The 21,445-nt window shown below is 35.3% G+C and overlaps 6 protein-coding genes across 7 annotated transcripts in view; 5 read left to right on the top strand and 1 right to left on the bottom strand.

The window, feature by feature from the left end:
• The window catches only part of LOC104818040 (cytochrome c oxidase subunit 5b-1, mitochondrial), a 2,458-nt gene extending 1,605 nt beyond the window's left edge, over window positions 1-853 (top strand). Inside the window, exons 4-6 of the mRNA XM_010547481.2 lie at window positions 89-155; window positions 290-369; window positions 493-853. Of these exons, the coding sequence (XP_010545783.1) occupies window positions 89-155; window positions 290-369; window positions 493-558 (213 nt within the window). The 3' untranslated portion in view covers window positions 559-853. The remainder of the gene's footprint in view (window positions 1-88; window positions 156-289; window positions 370-492) is intronic.
• A 5,543-nt stretch (window positions 854-6,396) lies between these two features.
• LOC104818038 (acyl-protein thioesterase 2-like) lies at window positions 6,397-9,700 on the top strand. Of its 2 annotated transcripts, none has more exons than XM_019203049.1 (9): window positions 6,397-6,489; window positions 7,402-7,513; window positions 8,184-8,220; window positions 8,303-8,372; window positions 8,501-8,605; window positions 8,693-8,843; window positions 8,941-9,023; window positions 9,110-9,203; window positions 9,340-9,700. In XM_019203049.1, the coding sequence occupies exons 2-9, from the start codon at window positions 7,476-7,478 to the stop codon at window positions 9,422-9,424; spliced, it is 663 nt and encodes a 220-aa protein (XP_019058594.1). In that variant the 5' UTR covers window positions 6,397-6,489; window positions 7,402-7,475; the 3' UTR covers window positions 9,425-9,700. The 2 variants fall into 2 exon arrangements, with proteins under 2 accessions (XP_019058594.1, XP_010545781.1); XM_010547479.2 differs by lacking the exon at window positions 6,397-6,489 and adding an exon at window positions 6,564-7,298.
• Window positions 9,610-11,940, bottom strand: LOC104818039 (monothiol glutaredoxin-S15, mitochondrial). Its single transcript, XM_010547480.2, has 6 exons — window positions 11,575-11,940; window positions 11,077-11,211; window positions 10,894-10,993; window positions 10,550-10,616; window positions 9,991-10,069; window positions 9,610-9,906 (listed from the first exon to the last, which is right to left on the bottom strand). The coding sequence occupies exons 1-6, from the start codon at window positions 11,644-11,646 to the stop codon at window positions 9,862-9,864; spliced, it is 498 nt and encodes a 165-aa protein (XP_010545782.1). The 5' UTR covers window positions 11,647-11,940; the 3' UTR covers window positions 9,610-9,861.
• An 861-nt stretch (window positions 11,941-12,801) lies between these two features.
• Window positions 12,802-13,788, top strand: LOC104818037 (late embryogenesis abundant protein 2-like). Its single transcript, XM_010547478.1, has 3 exons — window positions 12,802-12,917; window positions 12,987-13,091; window positions 13,511-13,788. The coding sequence occupies exons 1-3, from the start codon at window positions 12,861-12,863 to the stop codon at window positions 13,649-13,651; spliced, it is 303 nt and encodes a 100-aa protein (XP_010545780.1). The 5' UTR covers window positions 12,802-12,860; the 3' UTR covers window positions 13,652-13,788.
• A 1,978-nt stretch (window positions 13,789-15,766) lies between these two features.
• On the top strand, window positions 15,767-17,616 carry LOC104818036 (uncharacterized RNA-binding protein C17H9.04c-like). The gene is made up of 5 exons (XM_019203014.1): window positions 15,767-15,878; window positions 16,380-16,738; window positions 17,058-17,159; window positions 17,191-17,205; window positions 17,348-17,616. The coding sequence occupies exons 2-5, from the start codon at window positions 16,414-16,416 to the stop codon at window positions 17,407-17,409; spliced, it is 504 nt and encodes a 167-aa protein (XP_019058559.1). The 5' UTR covers window positions 15,767-15,878; window positions 16,380-16,413; the 3' UTR covers window positions 17,410-17,616.
• Window positions 17,617-18,143: 527 nt separating this feature from the next.
• LOC104818035 (biotin carboxyl carrier protein of acetyl-CoA carboxylase-like) lies at window positions 18,144-21,380 on the top strand. Its single transcript, XM_010547476.1, has 9 exons — window positions 18,144-18,337; window positions 19,174-19,365; window positions 19,670-19,764; window positions 20,108-20,167; window positions 20,277-20,510; window positions 20,654-20,716; window positions 20,817-20,885; window positions 20,970-21,015; window positions 21,098-21,380. The coding sequence occupies exons 1-9, from the start codon at window positions 18,328-18,330 to the stop codon at window positions 21,166-21,168; spliced, it is 840 nt and encodes a 279-aa protein (XP_010545778.1). The 5' UTR covers window positions 18,144-18,327; the 3' UTR covers window positions 21,169-21,380.
• Window positions 21,381-21,445: the final 65 nt, after the last annotated feature.

Genomic DNA, 21,445 nt, shown 5'->3' with positions numbered 1-21,445 from the left:
CCCCCCCCCCCCCAAAATGTATCAATGTTGTTCCTTCAACCAGAATGGAATTAGTAAATATACATTTTCCAATTCTATTACTCTGTAGGAAGCTCCTGCTGTCATTAAGTCATACTACGACAAGAGAATCGTTGGATGCCCTGGTGGTGAAGGCGGTAAGTCGCTTCTCTTTACCCCCATAGTTTCGCCAAATCTGATACTCGGAAAAGTAGTGTAGTACAGCTTGTCTTTGACACATTAAACATACCTGCTTTAAGACCGCTTTGTTCATCTGTCCTGAAATCTGCAGAGGACGAGCACGACGTCGTGTGGTTTTGGCTGGAGAAAGGAAAGCCTCACGAATGCCCAGTTTGCTCTCAGTACTTTGTGGTAAGTTAAAAGTTTTGAACTTTTTCACATTGCAAATCCACCCCATCAGTAGTTATGGATCTGATTGGTCATGAATTACGGAATTTGGTTGATATTTCGTTGATTTTTTTTTTCACTCGGCAGCTTGAAGTGGTTGGTCCTGGTGGACCTCCAGACGGGCATGGTGACGACGACGAAGAACACCACTGATTCCGGGTTTCGTTTACTTCCTCTTGTTTTTTCCTTCGTATAAGATTTCAAGATTCGAATAAAAATCCGTCGCCGGGGAAACACTTTTGAAGATTGAAAACCCTTGTTTTCGTGTTATCCGGCTATATGCACCCAACCCCTTTTCCCGAAGGGATTTTTTAGCACTGCTCCGTTGCTGTTTGTTTTCGCAACTTAAAACGAGTCGGTAACGTTTTTTTTTTAATTCCCTTTTTTGTTGCCCGTCTTCTGTAACTCGGTTTCGAGCAATCTAATGCATGAGCTTCCGATTATTTTTTTTCCCTCGTCATATGCTTCTGTGTTGGGTCATCATTCAGCAGAATAAGGTTAAGAGGTGAACTTCGTATGCACGGTTTCAGTCAGTGTGCAAACGTGCCCCTCGAGTCTCTTGAAATTCCTGAAATTGTGCAAGTTTATATGTTTTGTATACTAAATTCCTGTTCATTCTACTTGTTAGTAGTTGTCTTTAGGTTAGGGTTGTTTTGATTTTTTTTAAAAAAATTGCATCTTTTTTTTTTTGTTTTCGAATTTCGCTTTGGTTTTTGGTAGAAATGTTTCATTTTTTAAGTTGATTTTTAAATTTTTTGTTCGATTTGGCTTAACAAAGATCAAATGAAATCATTTTTAATCAAGTGTAATTCAGAATACGCAGAGCTATATGTTATTTAATCCTGTAATAAGACGTGTTATCTCTACGCGTGGTCTGCCAATGGAGGATACCCACCACAGCACTACACAACACAACAACATTCGATACCAAAAGCTTATGACTTCACATTGTGTCACAATATTTTCATACACTTTTTTTTAAAAAAAGAATGGGAAAATATAATATGTAACTTAGAAAAAAAAATAGAAAAGATAAAACGCAAAGCAAGATGCCGAAACTAAACGAGAAAAAGACGAGAAGATCCCGAAGTCTTCCTGCCTTATTCCGTAATTGGATAGCACTAATAGCATTACCACCCCAGACTATTCCCCTCTTTATGTGTACATATATATATATATATACACACATATATATTATAATAATAATAATAATAATAATAAAAAGAAGAAAGGACGAACTCTTGGACGTAACATCAATAACGCGGTTATTCTCCTTGTGTATTCCTAACGCTTTCTTTTCCCCCGAAAGTCACTTTCTTTTTTGTGTTTTAAAGCCTTTCAGCAAAATTATTTAAACTACGCAAAAAGGATAAAATTGGTTTATACGAGTGGGTTTGCCTGTTTCTCATTACTTTAATTTTGAGTTTCTACACAAAGAGGTGTTTGAGAATTTGATGTTTTGCGTTTTCATAGATTATTTAAATAAATAACTTTATATATACCCAACCCATATGAAAAATTCATCACCATTTTTCCTTGTGGTTATCCTTAATACTCCTCTCACATAGTTAAACCAAGTAATTTGGAATGAACTCGAGATCAAGGGATGAGACAAATCAATTGAACTATTTTTTAGGGTTTCAAAGTTTTATCAGATTATTGTTGAATTTGATAGATCCAGATGGGATTGGAGGACAAATTTAACATGTATGATCAAATGAAAATATATAGGTTAATAATACAATCCACATCATACTACGCTGAAATTATGCATACCTAACCTACCGTACACTCAAATGCAAATCACTAAATATATACCCGAATTCTAGAATTTGAAATATATATATATATATATGGAAACTGATCTATCAAGTTTTATTCTATTTTTTCGCTTACGAGTCTGTCCTTGCAAAACCTAACAAACAACACATCAAAAGCCAAGTGTTTTCCGTAAATGTCTCGAGAATAGATTCGGAAAAATATTCCAAAGCCCCCCGAAGAGGTCTTATCAATCCCCAGAAAAAAAAAATCTCAAGAAAACCAACGTCGGAGTTTCTATTCCCTTTCCATTTCAGACATATATATATATATATATATATATATATATATATATATGTATATATCACCGAACTACATTTCTCTGTAAAGTTCCACACAGCTTGCCCTCATTATTCTCTCTTTTTTCACACGTCTATATATATTCGTTTCAGATGAATCCCTCCTTTTTATAATGTATTTATATATATGTATGTATGTATGTATGTATGTATGTATGTATGTATGTATGTATGTATGTATGTATGTATGCGGGTTAGGTTATTCAACCGCGAGTGTTGTAACGTTTAGCTGGAATGGACCGTTAATCACACCCTTGCAGGAAGAAAAAATAATTATAAATGTCACATCCATCATCTCCCATTGTTCATCAATTAAAATTTGTTATTCTGCTTAGGGAAGATTAAAAAAAAATTGTGATGTGATTAAACTAATGTGATGCTTTATTCTCCAAGATAACTTAATTCATTATATATGTCTTATCTTCGGAGCTCGGGTTCGTTCATCTTTCACCCCCTTTAACTCACATTCACTAGTTAATCTATTTATAGTTTGATATGACCATATATATATATATATATATATATATTTATGTGTGTGAGTGAATTTTGATGGAGATTTGGATTAGGTACATATTGTTTTAAGTTCCTTATATCTGTTCCATTTATTCATGGCACAATCACTTGAACATAATTTTAAAACATAACAAAAAAATTATTTACAATATTTTGATTTATATATAAGTTTTCGAGTTAATATTTATTTTAATAGATGATTATCTAAAATCTGAGATTTCACCGTAACTAATATATTTTTTTTCAAAAATAATGAAAGTTTATAAAAGTAAAAATATCATCGAAAATAAAAAAGACATCAATATTAACATTTATATACAATTAGCATTAAAAATTGTAAAAAAAGGTACGGGAGAAAACAATAATAGCCTTCATTCATTCATGCATGCAGATTAATTTGCAAATGCCCACAAAATTTAATTTATTCATGGATGGTTGGTCGCCAAAGTAACATATACTCTGAACGGATAAATTACGTTGATAACGTACAATCTTAAGTTTTGCTACAAAGTTGCTCTTGTGTTTTGATCTTTTTGTGTTGCAATTGCAACATAAGTTATAACATATTTTCTTAAATAAATTGCATACAATATACATATATATATATATATATATATATATATATATATATATATATTGGATTTCTTTCCAACAAGAAACACCCAAAAAGAAATACATTTTATCCTTTTTTTACTCTCTTTTCCAAATAATCTACCTTTTATTTGAATCAAAGAAAACAAAATCATTTTTTGCCCATTTAAGGACTAGACAATATTAGGGATTATTAGACTCAATAGACAGGAAATTTCTATAAAAAAAAAAAGTTGTGCATTTGGTCTATAGCCTAATTTTTATAAGTTCACTTAATGAAAAAAAAAAGAACAATTCAATTATGGAAGCACTGTTAAAACAAAGAACCCAATTGTTTAACTTTTTTTAGCCATATATATTTTTTATAAGGATTTTAATGCTAGCTAGCTCAAATATTTAGAACGCATTAACTTCTAATTAGATGGATTAATACCCTTTAAACCATACGAACGAACACTAAGTACTTTAATATAATTATCAGACAACATAGTAGTGCCGAAAGCATCTCTTTGTCTTGTGTGTTATGTCAATTCAATAATAATTAAAAATAATAATTAAAAGGAAAGTTGTGATCAACTTTTCTAATTAGGGCTGATTCTCTCACTCCATTTGAAGTTATTATTATTATTTTCTGAAAAAAACAAAATGGTGGGGCGATGGAAAACAGTTGACTAATAAAAAGTTAATAAGAAATATTTTCCTTGAAATTATTAATTAAATTGCAAAATGTTTGACCTTTGTGAAAAAGGGGCCATGTAATCTGATGCTGCCATTTCTAAGCAAAATGCCGATGTCAACCATCCACTTCATTTCATGCTTTGGTCAACCATTTTCATAATTGGTCGCAGTCCATAGTTTGCAAATATATATTTAAAATATTAATCCACACAAAAAAGAAAATACAACATCCAGAAATAAATATGTAATATAATACATACTAAAAACTATTTTCTTTCATTTTTTATTATGGTTTTTGTATAAAAACCTCTTGATTTGTTTTTTTTTTAATTATACTAGCTCAAATTTATGCGGAAAAAACTATATGAGTTTTTGTTAGAGTACTTTAAATATCCTAATTTTTTATTGGTAAATATCTAATAAAAACGTTTGTTGCATCGTGTTGAAATGACATTATATCAAAAATACACTTCTTTTGTTATTTTGATTTCAAAACATACTATTTTCTAATCGTGATATTGTGATATATGTGATTAGAAATATAATCTTGGTCACATTGCTCATAACGTTATATTTATAATGTTTTTATCAAATGATTAATGAGATATATAAGGTAGGAACATATCCATGATCACCATAAATTTAACGTTATCACAAATGTGACCAAAATTATATTTTTGATTACATGAATCACAGAATAACAAAAAGAGAATATTTTTGATAATGTTTCTGTTGAAATTGGTAAATTACCTTTGTAAAGATTACTTGAAATTATTAAGAGACGTTGTCACAAAATTTAATAAAATATTTAGTATCTTTTTTAATATAAAAAATGCATTTTTCTACTTTTATTTCTTTGTATTGTTCTATCATCATTTAATGATATTTCCGTCCGTCATCATACGATATTCGCATTTTATATGGAAAAATATTTGGTTGGGTTGACATTCGCATTTGTTTTATACTGCATACACTCATAAAAATTCCAAAATTAATGGACCGACTTTCTCGCATTAAGGGCCAATTTGTAAGTGCAAGGAAAAAAAAAAGAAAGACGAAATTGTAATTTATGTATAAATGCTTAAGCGAGAAAAAACCATCACAATTGTTTTCATTTTTATCACCAAAATTCATTTAATTACTTATTCTTTATGAAATGAGCTTAAAGTTATACTTAAATACAGAAACCGGGAATCGGGATTTTGTTACAAATATATCAACGTTTATTAACTAATCAATTGGCATGCCCCATCATATAATATATAATTATTTCTTCAAAAAAAAATTTATGGAAAGAAATAGAATCAATGAAGACAGAAAGGGAACTGCTAAGAGTATCTATTTTACTTGTTTTATAGCTATGTGTTTTAATATAATGTGGCAGATTAAATGGACAAATTCATTACAATATCTGATTACGAAAAGGAATAAATTCTTGTGCAAAAAATATTTATTTAAATACTGATGGACTGCTGGGTTATGATGCATGAAGGCTGCATATTATAGGGTGACACATGCATTGTGGAGCATGTGCTCAGAGCCACTTACCTTTATCATTATTCCCTTTGATGTCACTTCCACAAAGGAAAATTTTATAAAAAAAAAAAAACAAGCTCAGTAATTTCAATCGAATTAATAAATAGAATAATTTAAAATGCAAAAAAAAAAAAAAGATTAGGAAAGATGAAAATCAGGGAGAGGTGGGTGAGTACCTTAATTAACCACCATATTATTCCATTAAAAAAATGCTAAAATATCATATATGTGAGAGAAAATTTTGAGATTATACAGTAATTTCTCTTAAATTTTAATATACGTTATTTGTTTTTATAGAGATGGGCATTTAGAGGAATGATCAAAGATAATGGATGATAATTTGATAGATGATGGAAACATTAATAAATTGTCCATAAAAAAATACTCCAACATGGGTCATGAATTTTTTTTTTTTGGAAGAAGATAAAAATGTAATGATGGTATATAAAATAAAAAAGATTTTGGTGTTGATGGTGAATGACTTGTACCATAAAATCCGAGGGGGCGATAATATCTGTTGTAAAGATTTGAAACTATGATGAGAAATGGTAGTGGGAAACAGGAAAGCAATCAAAACAATGGTTGAATGTAAGAAAAAAGATCAAAGGCTTTTTCCCCTCTGTTGTCTCCTTCCCCACATGAAATCCAGGTTGGTCATTTTTGTCTATGCACATCATCATTGTCTCTGGATACCAATTTATAAACCCTAAAACCTTAAATGCAATCCCCAATCCATTGAAGCAAGCAATGCCCCCCATCAAGTTCTTCCAAAAAAAAGTTTTTTTTTCTGGGATTTCTTCAGAAAGTTGAAGACTTTTGAGCTTTTTGGTTATTGGGTATCCATCAATCATCTAAAATATTTTCACAAACGAATGATTCAACAGGAGATTTTTCTTCTTTTTCAATTTTGGGTTATGCCTTCGTTGTTTTAGTAATAATATCCTCGTAGCAAGGTTTTTCTCTCCCTCTCTTTTCCTTTATTTTTTCCTCCACCACTGCCCACAAGGCATTGATTCCCTCTCTCTCTCCCGCTCCCTCCCTCTTTCTCTCTTGTTGCCGCTCTGCTCTGGTGTTTTCAGATTCCTTGTGTTCCCAAAACGATTTCTTTCTTCTTCTTTTTTCTAAAGAAAAAATTGGTTTCCTTTTCTTAATTTGGTTGCCTTTATACCCTCCTTTCCATGGATGCCTCCTCCCTCCGTCCCCTGCCTTCCCTTTCTAGTAGCTCTGTTTAGCTGGTGCACACATTGAACATACCATAGTGAATGATTCAGATTCACCTCCTTTTATTCCCCTTTCACATCACCCCTTTGGTGTATAAATACACATTGCCCCTCCCTCCCTTCCCTTATATTTCCATCAAGTGGGTATCAGTATTTCCAAAGCCTGCAAAACTTTCAGCTTGTAATCGAGTTTCATTGGACAAGAAAATGAGCTACTCTCATCAAAGCATGGGTTCTGGTTTGTCTCTTGTTCTTGCTTACGCATGCTCTGTTATCAAGTTCCCATCAGATTGTTTATGCTTGAACTCACAAATGACTGTGTTTCTGGTAAAATCTTGCAGGTAGTAGAAGTGTTAGGAGCCATGAATTTGGAAGGACTTATGTTGTGAGGCCTAAAGGAAAGCACCAGGCCACTATGGTTTGGCTCCACGGTCTCGGTGACAATGGCTCGAGGTAACTTTCACTTGCCTTGTATATAAATTGCTTCGAAACTTACACTGCTGATTGTCAAGTCATGGCTAAGACCCTAAGATATTAAACAGAGTTGTTTGTCTGATCATTATGTCAACAGTTTATCTGAAAGTTACCATGTTTTCAGTTTTCTGTTACATGAACACTTTCCATGCTTTCACTTCTCGTGTCCAAGTATAAACATCTCCTGGAAAGCTTCAACCTTTTTTGGGTTATTTTTAAATGGGAGCTTTCAAAAGTCAAATTTTGGCATGTTCCCTCAAAGAACAATCTTTGTAGGATGCATCTCCTGTGTTCTGCCCCCTTTTTTTGATGAAGTTTTTATTCATACAAGTGTTGTGGCGCCGCAAAAATCAATAGATTCTCCACTGTCCTTTCCCCTCAGTTTCTTCTCTTATGGGATATTATTATCAAAGCTTAGTTCATTAAAGATTATGATAAAAACAAGTTGTCTATACCTTATTCATGATTGGGGACCACTGTCTCACTTGCTGGAGAAAGGGACACTGTTTTCTCGTCTTACACGAAGAGAATATTCCTGCTCTGTGTATGAAACCAAAGAATTCCAATCAAGTCTTTAGCTCTTATTTGATGCGTTGGAAGAAGAACATATTCGTTTCCCTCACCGTGCCCGTCCCTGTTTGTCCTGCAGCTCGTCTCAGCTCCTGGAAAGCCTGCCTCTTCCTAACGTAAGGGTCTTCCTGTCTATGTACTTTTCCATATCACTATAATATTGGAGTGTGTTCTTATAAAGATGTTTGCTATCCGCAGATTAAATGGATTTGCCCGACTGCTCCTTCACGCCCTGTTTCGATTCTTGGTGGATTTCCCTGCACTGCCTGTAAGATCCATTGTTTCTGTACTCACTCCTGTTTGAAACATTTCATGTAACATTGGTTGGTGTCTCGAAAGGAGTTGCTAGACATGAATGAAAACAGCTAACTGGTAGTACCCATTATTCTGCATCAGGGTGTGATGTTGGAGAAATTTCTGAAGATGGTCATGATGATTTCGAGGGCTTAGATGCCTCAGCTGCGCATATCGCGAACCTCTTGTCAACCGAACCAGCTGATGGTAAGCCAAGCTATCTTTCCACGTGTATTGAAATCTTGCTTCACATCTCTGGATAAACCCACTGAAATTCCCTTCTGGTTTCGACAGTCAAAGTGGGGATAGGAGGTTTCAGTATGGGTGGAGCAATAGCTCTGTACTCTGCAACTTGTTGTGCCCTTGGTCGTTATGGAAGTGGCCACCCTTATCCCATAAACCTACGAGCTGTTGTAGGGCTCAGCAGTTGGCTTCCTGGTTGGAGGTACATCTTTCAAGCCATCGTAACCATTTTTCACATCCTTTGAGAACGTACAGTCCATTTCTTTACAAATGATGCTTTAACATGATGAATCATGCAGGAGCCTAAAGAGCAAAATAGAATGTTCATATGAGGCTGCAAGGCGTGCTGCGTCATTGCCAATCATTCTTACACATGGAACTAGTAATGCATAACGTTATTCTGCAAAACTATTCTGTATTTGCTGCTGAAAATTATGATCAAGATAAGCTGACGCTCTGGTGTTGCAGGTGATGATGTGGTTCCTTACAGATTTGGAGAAAAATCCGCCCATGCCCTTAGTATGGCTGGATTCCGACAAGCTCTGTTTAAACCATATGAAGGGTAAACACTGACACCGATTTATCAGATTCTAGACTATGTTTTGGACATCCTTAACCAGTTAACAACCAAGCTTTGACGAATCTACTGAAGTTTTTGGTGGTCCTTTCTGAGTGTTCTGGGGTTCTGAATGGTGCAGGCTCGGTCACTATACTGTTCCCAAGGAAATGGATGAGGTAGTTCACTGGCTCACCACGAGGCTCGGGCTCGATGGCTCACGTTAAGCTATGCATCTAGCTCTAGGTGGTATGGTCAGACCGAGAAGAATGAAGAACAGAAACTGAATAATGGGGGAAGGAGAGGAGGGGAAACTAAAATAGTGTACACTGAGATATAGTAGAAGACTGTATAATGATGGGCTGGGTTTCTTTGGGTATACGGACGGTATTTCATGGTTCACTGTTTGTGATTTTTTTTTTTTTTTTTACCTTTTTGTTCTTTTGTTCTACCTCTTGTATTCTTGCTCATGAATAAAGGGTACCTATGCTATTTCTATTTTAGCCTCAAGCCTTTCTTCATACAAAAATCCAAGTGTCTGAAACATTATTGCAGGTGATTGAATCACGTACATAAGGTGAAAAAGAAACACAATTTGCATCAAAGCAACTTCATCCACTTGAGTATAAACTGAACTCGGTGGATCTTGAAAGTACAGAGACTTCTAGTTTCCAGAGATGTCTTTAAGCTTCTCCTCCAGTTCGCCGTTCTAGCGAGAGAAAGGGGTTGAGTGAGAATGGAAATCTGACGTGATAAGCATTGAAACAGAGGGAGGGCAATATAGTGATCTAACCTTATGCATGTTCAGAATGATATCTGAGCCACCGATGAACTCGCTCTTGATGAAGATTTGTGGAAATGTTGGCCAATGGCTGCACATAGGAGAGAGTTCATAAGCCAATCCAGCATAGTGCACAGAAACAATTTTCGGGAGGAGGTATTACAAGGTCATACAACCCTTCATTGCCGAGAAATGATCAAGGTTTATTCTACGATTTTTGCAAATACGAGGTTCTTATGAATCAGGAAAACATCAATCAGCAAGAACAATCGGCTGAGAAGTTACGAGAAGGCCTATATTTTTTAAAACGTAAGACACAAGGCTATATAGTCTCCAGAAGCTGTCTAAACAAAAGACAGGCCAAGAACACAAACTTCCAGTTCTTGAAACATATGACTCACACTGCCTGAAGGGATCAGAATCATCAGATAGATAGCAGTATCTGACAAAGGATTCTACGAAAAGAGCCAAGACAGTTAACAACACTGTTGGGAAAAATCGCGAGAATGAGATTACATCGCTGTCTACAGGAAGATAGAAAATCAAAACATCTATTTGACCATGCACGCACCTGAAGGCTTTCACGGCATTTTTCAGCTCTGGATCTTCCAGTATGTTCCTGGCACTAATAGGAACATCTGCATGAGAATCCACAAGATAAGCATCATCACTCACCAGAAGCTGTGCTAGGTTAAAAGGCTAAACCATGCAGGATACATAGACATTCATGCATTTACAAGAAAAATGAGCAAACTTGAAGGCATCTCGAGTTTATTGCTAGTTTTTTGTAGAAAGAAACAAAGAAAGCAAGAAAAAGCCTGATAACGAGAGTACAGTAAACGAAGCTATTAAAACGAGAATCGACAATCTAGTAGTAAGGAATCCAAACAAGGCAACTCGGTTTTAACAACTCACTGTATTGTTGCAAAACTCTTACGGCTAACGAGCTAAACCCGCATTGAGGAAATTCAGGGACTCCTTTCATGTAGATCATTACTGGATTTTCCTTCACGTCCTGCAACCCGAGCTTATAGTATTAGCGATAGTAACAACGACCCGATACAGAACTAAGTAAATAGATCTACAATCTGGAGCTACCTGCTCGACTATATCCTTCAGAGACTCGGCAGAACCTGTGACTTTATTCGTGGGCTTAAAATCATCATGTGTGTCTGGATCATTGGGCGAAGAGGAAAAGCATCTCATCCCATTTTCATAGAACAATGCAGATGCCTGCCAATAGAATTTAAAGAAGAAACAAAAACCATGAATTTTCCACACTACAAAAGATCACAAGTCCTAAAGGCATTCATCCGCGTACTTCTCCAATCAAAATATTTACACCAAATGGATGAAACGGAGGACAACCCCAGGAGAATTACTTTTTTTTATTCTTTTGCAAACGCAATAAATTGAAAATGGAAAGTTGGCAACACGAACTTCGATCCAATTCACGGAGGGTTGAGAACCCAAATGTCAAACACTATTCAACAGGGGAGGAAATGACAATTTACAATGGACAGAAACGGAACAGAGCAAACTCATTCATCATTGAACACCCAAAAAAAACACGAGAGGTGCGACAGATGGTCTTACGAATCTGCCCGAACGAGCAGCTTGGAGGCCACCGAGTCCCTTGAGAAGTCTGCTCGACAAAGAAGCAGCCATCGCTGAACCACAAAGCCCGTGACGCAAAACCCGACTCGAAATTCCGATCTATCAACGAAGAACAGGCAAAGAAACTCAGAGAGATTCCTCAAGGTCGAGACTTTAGAGAATTTCCGGGAAAACAAAGCAGAAAAAGGAAGGATTTGCGCAATGGGTAACGCGTGGGATGGCTCTTCTTGGGTTTTTGGTTGCGAAAGGAAGACGAAGTCGGAGCAAAGGAACGATCGGACATGTTAGGGCTTTTCACTCTCCCCTCGTTGTTTTCAGAACCGGGAAAATCTGCCGGTTGAACCACGAACCGGATGCTTATCACGAACGGTTATTGGACAGACCCGGACGCGTGTTGACCCGTCCGAACCGGCTGACATGAATATACACACTTGTTGCACAATATACTTGTACCTGCTAACAAATTTAGGGGATTTTGGATGTATATGATTTCCGATTTAACAAATTGGGCCGTATCGTTGGGCTGATTCATGGGCCTTGTCATTGGCAGATTGAGCTGATTGGCCCTTTGTCTTCCAAGGCTCCATTTTTTTGTCCAGTTTTCTCCCGTGGTCCAATCCAAAATGCGAATACGAATATTTTCTATCATTTTAATTTAACAATATGAATAAAATAAGACTTTTTGTTTTCTAAAATCCACTAATTTGAAAGTGTTGGATCCTATTAGAAAATGATTTTTTTAATTAAGAGAATATGTTAAATAACGCATTTGTTTTTGTTTAACTGGCCGAGAACAGTCTTTCAAATATAGATGTATAATCAAAGTATATTATAATATTATATCTATGCTATATATATTACATGAATCCAACCCTTATCATATGATTTGAAAAATAGCATAAAAAATTTAATAACTACATGATGTATATGAAAATCAATTGACAAGTGAAACTCTTTCCTCTTCTTCATTAAAAAAAAAATTAACCTGCCCCCTTTGACCAAGCAACTTCGTCCTCGTCCTTGCCCTTGAACCCCTCACCTCCATGGAATTTGCTAACCCTAATCTCGAAATGATTCACAAATCACCCGCCAAGTGTCAACAAGATCCACTGATGTAGCTAGGGTTCCTAAAACACCACTTTGAAAAAAATCGTATAAATATCGCGTCTGGTCCATGCATGTTTTGGAGTGCAAATTGAAGTTTTAATTCTGATATCAAATATCTCTCGTATAAATTCACAAGCGGAGGAGAACGAAGACGAACTATGTCGTCGACTCAGGAGTTGAGCCACAAGGCCGGAGAAATCACCGGTCAAGCTCAGGTACTTGTAACGAATTTAATTATAAATCATTTCTATTATAAGGTTTTGTAACGAAGATAATGGTTTCAGATCAAGAAGGATGAGTGCGTGAACAAGGCCTCGAACGCAGTGAACGAAGCGTCGTCTCAGGACAATCCTTCCATCACTTCACAGGCCTCAAGCTTCCTTCAACAGGCAAATAAACTAATATTTATTTTACTAATTTCAATATTCGAAACGTTTTGTTGTTTTATTTACATGTTAATTGAACTTGAATTTCAAATGACGATCTGTTTTGGCATTCTACTTGGAAAATTTTGGGGGAAATTAGTGAAAAAAAAAATTGAAACTGTTAAAAACTTTTACTAAATTTTAAGTAAATATGTTTCGGTAAAAAAAAAAAAGATACCCAATGCACTTTACAAAATTTACAGTGTTTTGGGATCAATTCTTTTTCTAAAAAAATATGTTTTATTAACTTTTTTCAAGAATTCCAGAAGACAGAATAAAAATCTAATTTTGACATAAAAGTAGTATGTTGTGGGTAATAACTTCTTAATTTTTAACCTTTTTTTTTGGGATGAATGGATCTGTCGTTGAATTGGGAGATGCAGACAGGGGTACAAGTGAAGAGCATGGCCCAAGGAGCGGCCGATGCCGTGAAGAACACTCTCGGCATGAACTCCGACAACAATTCCGGCAACCCGACCGCCGCCGCCGGGAGCCGCCCGACCAACCCGGGCCCTAGGGTTTAATTAAAGGATTTAGAAATTAATATTTTCCTCCACGGGAACAATTTTTCTAATAAGGGTGGTGATTTTCTGATGTAAAGAATCATCAATTCAATTATTTGTATTTCATTATTGTATTTTCCATTTTTTTTATTCATAAATAATAGAAATGAAGGTTTAATACTAACAAATATATATCGTAAATCAATAAAATATAGATGTAAACCAAATTACATCATAGTTAAGGAACAATAAATGTCAGCTTTTATATAATCACTCTATGAATGGTCTCAGAATTAAAATAAACAAGAAATACTGTTTTTAATTTTATAACAAATAATTTAAATGATTAACGCTAAGAAATCCTAATAAACTAGATTGATTCCCGAGGAGAATAAATTCATATCCTTTTTTTTTTTTTTGCGTTGGTTCCTTTATCATTCTCCAAGAAAATGGATTCCAGATCTATAGCATTTCCTTATCCCTTTTAATTTTGAAAACATTATGAAGATGGAAATTTTTAGTTAATTAATTTCAAATAAGCGAATATTGGCCTGAAAAAAAAATTAAAGTGATGGGCAGAAAAAGAAAAGATGGTCAACCAAAACCTCGAAGACTTATATTCCGTCGGCATCACCCAGATTTTCATCTTTATTGAAACTCTCCATTTTGCCTTCCCTTTTATTTGCGGAATTTTCCCTATAATCCCATTTTTATCACATGAGAATATATAATTTTACGTATGTAAATCCAAATTTAATTTATTAATATAAATTCCTCTTCAAATCGAATTCAATTTAACGATAGATTTGATATGTTTTTTAAATTAATGGAATCAAACATGATTGTAACAAAATAATTGAATAGAAAGTGAACTATTTTTTAGAAATAAGTATTTTTTTAATAAAATGTAAGGATAAAAACAAATTTTAGATATACAAATTTATACATATATATATATATATATATATATATATATATTACAGAAAACATTTCGATGCCATTAATATTCAACCGAAATTATTCTAACTCGTTAGTTAGGCGTTTTAGGCAGTGATCAGTTGTTTCTATATATCATACATTTTATATATTTCTCGATATCGAATTTCTTAGTATATTTAGCACTAACTCAATTGGTTGTTTCCACAACACATTGGTCCGGTTTTGTCATGCATGTGATATTTATTACCCCAATATGATCATATAATATAACCTCAACAATCCAATAAGATTGTATTCACTCACATATATATATATATATATATATATATATGTGTGTGTGTGTATGTGTATTTGTGTGTATTATATGCATGATAATGAAATTATCTTTTGTTACGTTGCCGCTAAGCAAAGGAGCACTTCACTTATAGTAAACAAAAGTAAACCTAGAAAATGTGAATATTCAAACATTCAAAAGCAATATCGATTTTTATTGCTATATTCTCGTCTGTCGATTCTCTTGCCCCCCTAAAGTATAATTGAAAGAGACTTTACAAATATATCTATATATATATATATACATATATAATAGAGAATAAACTAGCTACCCTTTTTCTCCATTCGCAAATTAAAATCTTATTCCATCGTGTCATCAATTTAAACAACGCCGTAATATCCATTGGTTTCCAAAGAATTGTTCAATGAAGAGATGTGAATTGAATTCTAAACCTAATATTTTGTCTATATATATGGCAATTTATATTCAATGAAGAGATTATTCATCTGTATATATATATATATATATATATATATTGTTTGTTTCAAATCAAAAGGTTACGTGCATGCATACATGCATGGTGCATCTCATCCACAAAAAGGAGAAACCCTAATAATTAAAGCGAGGGTATGACCAAAGTAACTCCATTCAAAATTTTCGGGCTTTGGAATCACAGCCGGAATGTTTTCACCCAACCTTTTCTTTTTATCTTTTGAATTATTAATTAATCGGTTTTTGTTCTCTTCTCCTTCTTCTTTTATGAAAGGTTGAAGTGAATGTGAAGAACACGAAAAATAAGAAATTAAAGATAAAAAAAATGGTCACTGAAAAAGAAAAAGAGTAACCAAACCATCCAGCTATATATATATATATATATATATATATATATATATTCGTCTCGTGTCATACCTATATAAAGCCCTCTCCTTCGCCTTGCTCTTACATATATCGTCACATTAAGCCTCGGGGTCTTGTTTCATTCCCCTCTTCTTTTTTTTAACATATATATAATATCTCTCTTCCACGTCTTTCAAGGTTAGTTACTGTTCTTCTCACCTTAATCTTGTATATAATTTATTTAGCATATGTATATCTAACGATGTCATATATACATATATAGTCTTGATTTTGTAAATGGTTTCAGCCAAATAATAAAGAATGAAAAGAATATAAAAAAGGGCGTATATATGGAAACATACCATTAGTTTTATAAATTATGCTGCTCTTAACTCGCTTTCACAGCTATTTTATACGATTCTTTCATAACTCTGTATGTCAATATAATTAATAAAATATCTTGAATTATGATCGGAAGCATCGATATTTTAAAATTACAGTGGCGGTGACATCGTATAATATTATATATGGATTCAACGATATTTTGTTATATTCTTGGGAATATGTATGTTGGTATTACATTATATATATGTACAGTATTATCTACAAAACAATTTCTCATGCAAGTCAAAAACAGTAACTTTTTTCGTGGGAGAAAAACGAAAATACTAACAATTGATTGTTACAAAAATTAAGCAGGAAATATAATTTACAAAAAGTGCCCAAAGAAAACATGAGTAGGCCCGGAGACTGGAACTGCAGGTCATGCAGCCACTTGAACTTCCAGCGGCGGGAATCGTGCCAGCGTTGCGGCGACTCTCGCTTCTCCTCCGCCTCCGCCGGAGATTTCGGCTGTTACGGTGGTAGAGCGGCGGCGTTAGGGTTCACCACCGGCTCCGACGTCCGTCCAGGTGATTGGTACTGCACCGTCGGCAACTGCGGGACCCACAACTTTGCCAGCCGCTCCTGCTGCTTCAAGTGCGGCGCCTTCAAGGACGACTCCGCCTCAGGGGCGCCGGCCGCTCCGGATGGAAATCCGGCGACTGGATTTGCACTAGGTAAAATCACACTCATTTTCAGGACTATACTATATATGCCATCTTTTTTTTCTTACTACATTGAAATTTCAGGTAAAAAATAAAAAGAAACTAAACAAATTTTGTGTGTTATTTCCAAAACGAGGAATAAAATTTTAAAATACAAGTAGAAACACGTAAGAAGAAAAAGTAGGCATATATAACCAAATTAAACAAACTGAAATAACCGGTCACACACTCTAATAATTAATACATATAAAAATTATATATATATATACAACTATATGAAATAATTGAATTACAAAGTTAATTACAAGATTATGGATAATGTTGTTTGCAGATTTGGCTGTAACGAACACAACTTCGCAAGCAGAATGGAGTGTTTCAGATGCAGTGCCCCAAGAGGAGACTTCACCGACAGAACCTCCTCCTTCTGATGTGTCATGAAATGTCTTTTCTGAAGGATCCGTGTCTCCCTCCATCTTTGGGTATTTCATTTTCTCACTCTATTAAATGTTTATTGTTTAATTAAAGAAACCAAAATTAGGCAATAACTTGCCAAAGAAAAAAACCCTAATTTTACTGATGGATGGTTTTTTCTATTTTTTTTTAATTTTGTTATAATTACAGGCACTGCTTGCATGAAAGAGAAGAAGCAGCGACAGATCCAAATTCAAGTGGATTTTTGTTAGATGTATTTCCAAGAGGACCGAGATATAGTTACTTTATATTATATGTTTGTTTTGGATGTATTATCCGTTTTTTTTTAATTTTTGTTCCCATCACTTCTTTTTTGAATTGTTTTTTTTTGTTAATCTTTTTCTGGTTTTTGAGAGTTTTTATTTAATCATTGTACGTTGCATGGCTTTCTTAAAAGAAGATTCTCTTCTCTATTACCACATCTCTTCTTTTTCTGCCTCTTTTATCGTTAAATCCAATAAATATATATCAGTTTTATTTCAGAATTTCACACACATATATATATATACACACACCCATTTAAGAATAAATGTAAAACTTATATTATTAACCGAATAATTTTAGTGATAGGTATCAAAATTTCGAATAATTAGATATGTTATCCCAAACTATGATTTTCATTGCGGATATGATTCGCACGGAGATTATAAAATGCCGCTTTCCAAACGCAACAGTGAAAAGCAGTTAATGGCAACTGCGTTTGCGTTTTTAGATAAATGCAAACGCGGCAACAAAATAATCTGAATTCATAGTGTGCTCACATGGTCAATATCCCAATTCGTAGTAGTGCTCAAATCTCATCCGGGTTTTGTTTCTCTCACGATTCCGGTTTGGCTTAAAGTAAACCAATCGGTTATGTAGTTGCGGTTAATGGGGAAATGAGCTTGTAGGGCCCAATTAAGGGCCCATAAACCCAATCCGAATCCAGTTTTTTACTTTCTTACCTTCTCTGTGCAACACAGAAGTCACAAAGGCACACCACTCTGGTTGTATCGAACGAGAGAGAGCTTCAATTCAGGATTTTGATCGTCGTCAATTGTGTTCCTCGTTTGTATCGGCTGCTGTGTTCTTCTGGGCATTTCCTTTTGCAGTCTGTATTTGCTTTTGTCGTGTTCGAATAATCTCCATCCATGGCTTCCTGTAAGTTTGTCTCCCTTTTGATTTGCTTTCTTGCTGCACTCGATTTGTTCCTGTGTTTTTGGTGTTCGTATCCGAGACTAGAATTTTTGTTTTCCTGAATTGGGTTTTTTAAATGGTTTGTTTGCTCTCCATTTTTTTTTCGCGAATCCTTGTTGTTGTTGTTTTTATTTGTCGAGGTTGCTCGAATCTGGCGTTTTGCGTGTAGGAACTTCGGAAAGAGAGCATAAATTTGGAGAATTGGGTTAACGTGTTGTAGAATTACAGTTTTCATGTCCTCGAGTAGATTTTGGATCGATAAAAATTGAAACATCATTGTAGAAATTTCAATTTTGTCTTCGAGGGTCCCGTTTTGGCTCGCTGATCTTGAACCGGATCATTGGTCCTTAATATCGAAAGTGTTCCTTGAATAATGGGCAAGTGTTCTTAGGTTGAATCCTGTTGAGGAAGGAAAATGCATCTGCATTCCTCTCCCAGGAGAGAGGAGTGTGTGTCAGATAGATCCTCGTCTGCATTTATAGCTCTCTGTTCTTTCTGTCACCAATTTGGATTTATTATGTTTTTTGTTTACGTTTTTATTTCAGATATAAATTTCTGAAACTATGAAGGATCATCTAATATGGTCCGTTCTCTTCTAGTTGCTACCTGTTGATGATAGTATCAGTGTAAAAACTGAACATATCTTCTGCATATGGTTGGAAATTATATGTTCTTACTGCACATTTCTTCTTGGTTCTTAGTTTCGGTATCAATTTGATTGTATTTTCTAGGTCCGAGACATGCTCAAGTGTAGGTGAATATAGTTAGAAGAGGCTTCATAAGCTTTTGTCTCGTTTCAGGTAGCCTAGGAGTTCCTAAAATCAAGATTCCGGCAATAAACATCAGCCGAGGAAGATCCGGAAACTTTCTGATACCGGAACATCAAAGGCTTTGGCTCGGGCTTAAGCCTTTTAAAGATTTCGGTCCGAGGACGACTCTGCAATCTGTGAAAACCATCCAAATTTCCGCTGTTCCAGTGACAGAAACTGCTGGTATTTTTTTTATCTTTCAATGTGTTCTTCTGATGCTCAAGTCATTTTTTTATGATTATATATCTGAAATAAAATTAAATTTTAATGAACTTTATTTTATGTGCATTCAGATTCATTGTAACCATTTCTTAATTCTACACTGCCTCTTAATTCCTGAACTTCTTAACATCACCCCCTGTTATTTAAAAACTGATACTTTTCATTGTTTTCTTCTTATAGAATTTTTGTTTTTAGATTGATTTGGGATTTGCATAAAAAGTTCACATTTGTTTTCATTGCTCTGGCTTGCTTTAATGTGCCTTAGCCTTCTCCACAACGGCTAACATAGATGCGGTAAAAGATTCTGAAGAAACGAAACCATCTGGATTGACGAGCCGGCTCATTCCCAAACCTTCTGAGGTGATTTTTTGCTCAACTTTTCGATAGTATGTTTGTTATTCTTGACCAGTACATATCTCATTTCGTACCCTAATAGACGATCTAAAGCAATCAAGTTTGCTGAAATTCCGAGGAATCGCCGCATTATAAAAGCTACAATTACGAAAAGTAGAAACTTTTGCAAGCCATGTGTAAAAAACTATAGGAGTTCTATTTGATAATTTTCTGAATACATCCAGCTCTGTTTGTTTGTTGATTCAAGAGAGGCTGCCCGGTCTCGATGAACTATCGGCCCGTGATTTACCCGAATCAACATGTCGTTATTGTGGTGCTTTCCTTCTGATTTCTTTCTCCTATTTTCCAGGTCGAAGCCCTTGTGACCGAAATATGTGATTCCACATCAATTGCAGAGTTCGAGCTGAGGGTAAGGCCAGACTTACTTCTGGATTTGCAATGACGGTTGGACCGTAGTTACTATTGTGACCGAAATATTTGATTTCTTTCCCGTTTCTCTCATTTGCACATTCCAATAGCTCGGGGGGTTTCGCCTTTACGTTGCGAGGAACTTAGCTGAAAAAAGCAGCCCTTTGCCTCTGCCAGTTCCTGGTGCTGTCACCGCGGGTTCAACTACTGAGGGGCTTGGTACCAATGGATCAGCCTCTTCTCCTTCATTGGCCATCACGAAAGCCCCTTCTTCCTCTGGTGGAATAGAAGCAGTTGTTGACAGAGCTGCCGATGAGGGTTTGGTGACTCTCCGATCTCCGAAGGTACATATATATGTATAAATACACGTATGTCATATTCTTCAAAGGTTTCTGGGAAAATGGCTTAGTCTTCTTACTTCATTTTTCCGATCATAGATATTGCCCGCTAAGTTATGCTTTTCTTGAAAATGTTGGTACCCACACAGGTAGGGTTTTTCCGGAGATCGAGGGCCATAAAGGGGAAACGAACACCTCCGTCTTGTAAAGAGGTATGCTCGCATTCTTGGTTCCTCGGGCCAGTCTTGTTGACTCCGCCGATGGTTCTTTTTGTAAGACGGGAATTTTTGTCTTTGCTCTATGAATCGACAGAAAGACGTGGTGAAAGAGGGTCAAGTTCTTTGCTACATCGAGCAGCTCGGTGGCCAAATCCCGATCGAGGTAACCTCCCTCGAACTAATAGAAAACTCGAGACTCCTGCATCATTTGCAACGATCTTGATTTCGCTCTTTCCGTCTTCCGCAGTCTGATGTTTCGGGCGAGGTTGTGAAAATACTTAGAGATGACGGCGGTAAGGCTCTCTCCCCGTAAATTCCATCTTACCGATAACTGTCTTCCCGACAATTTCATCTTTCGATTTTTTCTTTTTGCAGAGCCAGTAGGATACAATGACGCTCTCATCAAGGTCCTTCCTTCATTCCCAGGCATCAAGAAGCTTCAGTAATATGATGGAGAATTTCTTTCATCGATTTGCTCTGTGTTTGTGTTTTTCTTTGTAATGTTCTACCAAAACCGAGAATTAGATTTCCCGTTTTATGTGATTTGGGTCACAAACTTACAGAACCAAACATGAATCTGAAAACACCATGAAACAGAGATTACAAAACCTGTTTTGTTTTTGTTTTTGTTTTCATGAAAGAAGCTATTTTGACCGAATTCTTACAGAACCTAGTAACAGAAATTTTAAATTTATGTTTTTGTCAAAAGCAGATACAAAATGC

Source organism: Tarenaya hassleriana, unplaced genomic scaffold (genome assembly GCF_000463585.1).
Source record: "Tarenaya hassleriana unplaced genomic scaffold, ASM46358v1 Cleome28, whole genome shotgun sequence".
Classification (NCBI taxonomy): domain Eukaryota; kingdom Viridiplantae; phylum Streptophyta; class Magnoliopsida; order Brassicales; family Cleomaceae; genus Tarenaya; species Tarenaya hassleriana.
The sequence above is the reverse complement of the archived record's forward strand: the minus strand, read 5'-3'. Positions and strand labels throughout refer to the sequence as shown.

Excerpts from the sequence above, each read along its gene's own strand:
- LOC104818038 (XM_010547479.2), top strand. The coding sequence starts at position 7,103 with ATGATTCAGATTCACCTCCTTTTATTCCCCTTTCACATCACCCCTTTG. Across the intron at positions 8,373-8,500 it reads TGGATTTCCCTGCACTGCCT|GGTGTGATGTTGGAGAAATT; the intron begins GTAAGATCCATT and ends ATTCTGCATCAG. Across the intron at positions 9,024-9,109 it reads CATTCTTACACATGGAACTA|GTGATGATGTGGTTCCTTAC; the intron begins GTAATGCATAAC and ends CTGGTGTTGCAG.
- LOC104818039 (XM_010547480.2), bottom strand. The coding sequence starts at position 11,646 with ATGGCTGCTTCTTTGTCGAGCAGACTTCTCAAGGGACTCGGTGGCCTC. Across the intron at positions 11,212-11,574 it reads CTGCTCGTTCGGGCAGATTC|GCATCTGCATTGTTCTATGA; the intron begins GTAAGACCATCT and ends TTCTATTGGCAG. Across the intron at positions 10,617-10,893 it reads AAGAGTTTTGCAACAATACA|ATGTTCCTATTAGTGCCAGG; the intron begins GTGAGTTGTTAA and ends ATTCTCATGCAG.
- LOC104818037 (XM_010547478.1), top strand. The coding sequence starts at position 12,861 with ATGTCGTCGACTCAGGAGTTGAGCCACAAGGCCGGAGAAATCACCGGT. Across the intron at positions 12,918-12,986 it reads AAATCACCGGTCAAGCTCAG|ATCAAGAAGGATGAGTGCGT; the intron begins GTACTTGTAACG and ends TAATGGTTTCAG. Across the intron at positions 13,092-13,510 it reads CCTCAAGCTTCCTTCAACAG|ACAGGGGTACAAGTGAAGAG; the intron begins GCAAATAAACTA and ends TGGGAGATGCAG.
- LOC104818036 (XM_019203014.1), top strand. The coding sequence starts at position 16,414 with ATGAGTAGGCCCGGAGACTGGAACTGCAGGTCATGCAGCCACTTGAAC. Across the intron at positions 16,739-17,057 it reads GGCGACTGGATTTGCACTAG|ATTTGGCTGTAACGAACACA; the intron begins GTAAAATCACAC and ends TGTTGTTTGCAG.
- LOC104818035 (XM_010547476.1), top strand. Across the intron at positions 19,765-20,107 it reads TCATTCCCAAACCTTCTGAG|GTCGAAGCCCTTGTGACCGA; the intron begins GTGATTTTTTGC and ends CCTATTTTCCAG. Across the intron at positions 20,886-20,969 it reads GTGGCCAAATCCCGATCGAG|TCTGATGTTTCGGGCGAGGT; the intron begins GTAACCTCCCTC and ends CGTCTTCCGCAG.